Source organism: Sardina pilchardus, chromosome 10 (genome assembly GCF_963854185.1).
Source record: "Sardina pilchardus chromosome 10, fSarPil1.1, whole genome shotgun sequence".
Taxonomy (NCBI): Eukaryota; Metazoa; Chordata; class Actinopteri; order Clupeiformes; family Clupeidae; genus Sardina; species Sardina pilchardus.
In genome coordinates, this window is record NC_085003.1 from 16523637 (window position 1) to 16526136 (window position 2500).

Genomic DNA, 2500 nt, shown 5'->3' on the forward strand with positions numbered 1-2500 from the left:
CTCCAGCAGCGTCACCACCTCCACCAGCGAGTCGCGCGTGCGGTTGAAGTCCTCCTCGCCGACCGCGTCCGAGCCCTCCAGCACGAACACCAGGTCCACCGTCTCCTGGCCGGGGCTTCGCGTCAGCTGGACGGGGGATGTTGTGGTCAGCGCGGGGAGACGGGACGGACCAGCGGTGGTGGTGACGAACACAGGGGCCAGTATTCCGGCGCTCTCCGGGGTGGTAGCGGGCACGACAGGCGGCATCGTGGTCTGGGGCCGGGGCTGGGGCTGCCCTTGCGTGGGCGCGGCCGGCTGGGGCTTCTCGGGGACGGGCACCTTGGGCTTGGGCGTCTCCGGGTCCAGGCCGAGCGTGCACAGGTAGTCGGTGATGGCCGGCCCCTGCTCCTGCAGCTCGGCCGCGCTGCTCAGCACGTACGCCCGGCTGCTGGGCGTGGCCTTGGTGATGTCGTTGACCTGCGCCATGTCCACGTAGGGCCCCAGCGCCACCGTGAGCACGGTGATGTTCTTCTTGCGCAGCAGGCGCTGCGTGTTGCGCATGGCGCGCGGGTTGGCGCTGGCCACCAGCAGGATGGCCACTCTGCCCGCGTGCGCCCGCTTGTCCTTGTCGTAGATGTAGACGGCCAGGTACTTGAGCGCCTCGTCGATATACGCCACCTCGCCGCCGCTGTACTTCATATCGCGCACCTGAGGAGGCACAGGTAGAGACGCACACACACACACATACAAACACAAACACACACACATACAAATACACAGAGTTATGGCACACAGATACATAATAATATAAATGTGTGTGATATGTGTGTGTCTGTGTGTATGTGGTTGCCTGTGTGTGTCTTTGTGTGTATGCACTCTTACTCTTACTCACCATCTTCCTTAAGAGCCACTTCCGCACCTTAGTGTCATAGCTGTGTTGGTGTGTGTGTGTGTGTGTGTGCTCATGAGTGTGTGTGCATGCACTCTTCCTCATCATCTACCTGAAGATCCACTTCTGCACCTGCGTTTCAGAGCTCTGAGTGTGTGTGTGTGTGTGTGTGTGTACATGTGTGTGTGTGTGCTTATGACTGTGTGTGTGTGTGTGTGTGTAAGTGTATGTGCTTATGCACTTTTCCTCACCATCTTCCTGAAGATCCACTTCTGCACCTGCATGTCGTAGCTCTGTGTGTGTGTGTGTGTGTGTGTGTGTGCGCACTCTTCCTCACCATCTTCCTGAAGATCCACTTCTGCACCTGCATGTCGTAGCTCTGTATGTGTGTGTGTGTGTGTGTGCGCACTCTTCCTCACCATCTTCCTGAAGATCCACTTCTGCACCTGCATGTCGTAGCTCTGTATGTGTGTGTGTGTGTGTGTGCGCACTTTTCCTCACCATCTTCCTGAAGATCCACTTCTGCACCTGCATGTCGTAGCTCTTGACGCCGGAGTGGAACTGCAGCACGGTGGCCCGCGTGTGGGCCGAGCCCATGCGGAAGCGGTCGGCCACGCTGAAGATGAAGGCCCGCACGGCGGAGAAGTCCTCCTCGCTCAGCGCCGTCGAGCCGTCCACCAGGAAGGCCAGGTCCATGGCCCGGTCGCAGCCGTCGTCCGGCATGGCCGTGGAGTAGAGGAGGGGCGCCGGGGAGGTGAAGAGGGTGGTGGGGGGCAGGGCGGTGGTGGACACGCCCGCGGCCGGGCAGGGCTCACAGGTGAGGGTGTTGTTCTCGCAGCGGCTGCGCACACACACACACACACACACACACACACACACAGTATGGCACATAATGTAGAGCATAGCATGTAAATACACATGTACACATACATGACACACTGAATCACAAAGACAATTTTACACAGCATTTGTGTGTGTGCGTTGTGCTTTGTGTGCGTTTTGAGCTCTGTGTGAGTGTGTGTGTCTGTGTGTGTCTCTGTGTGTGTGTGTGTGTGTGTGTGTGGGCACATACCAGATCTTGCAGAGGTCAGGGTTGTCATGGTTGAGGATGATGTGTTTTCCATGGGACACTCTCTCCCCCTCGTGCATACACACCTCACACTGCTCAGGCTGTACACACCGCAGCAACACCTCATCCAGAACCTGGCCTGTTAGGGTGTGTGTGTGTGTGTGTGTGTGGGAGAGAGAGCGAGAGAGCGAGAGAGAGAGGGAGAGTGAGAGAGTCACAACTTCTTTACCATCTTACTATCTTTACTTCTGCATGGTGTATTTGTGTTGTGTCATGTATAGTATGTGTGCATGTGTGTGTGTGTGTGTGTGAGAGAGAGAGAGAGAGCGAGAGAGAGAGAGAGAGAGAGAGAGAGAGAGAGAGCAGTACTCACCTGGTGGGCAGGTAGCATGACAGCCCTCCACACACACTTGAGGGCAGTGAAGCTGCTCTGGGTGTTGGCATGACAACGGACAAGCTTCCGCACAGGCGTTGTACTTCCACTGGCACTCAGAGCCCTGATTCAGATCCTCACAACTCAGTGCTGTAACACACACACACACACACGCACGCACGCACGCACG

General features: G+C 57.3%; 1 protein-coding gene across 2 annotated transcripts in view; it reads right to left on the reverse strand.

Annotated features, from left to right (window-relative positions):
* vwf (von Willebrand factor) overlaps nucleotides 1–2500 on the reverse strand; it is a 31977-nt gene that overhangs the window by 16124 nt on the left and 13353 nt on the right. For both annotated transcript variants that reach the window (XM_062546972.1, XM_062546973.1), the window contains 4 exons: nucleotides 2311–2460; nucleotides 1941–2076; nucleotides 1370–1709; nucleotides 1–687 (listed from right to left, as the gene is read on the reverse strand). The exon at nucleotides 1–687 is cut by the window's left edge and continues 466 nt beyond it. In XM_062546972.1, the coding sequence (XP_062402956.1) occupies nucleotides 1–687; nucleotides 1370–1709; nucleotides 1941–2076; nucleotides 2311–2460 (1313 nt within the window). The remainder of the gene's footprint in view (nucleotides 688–1369; nucleotides 1710–1940; nucleotides 2077–2310; nucleotides 2461–2500) is intronic.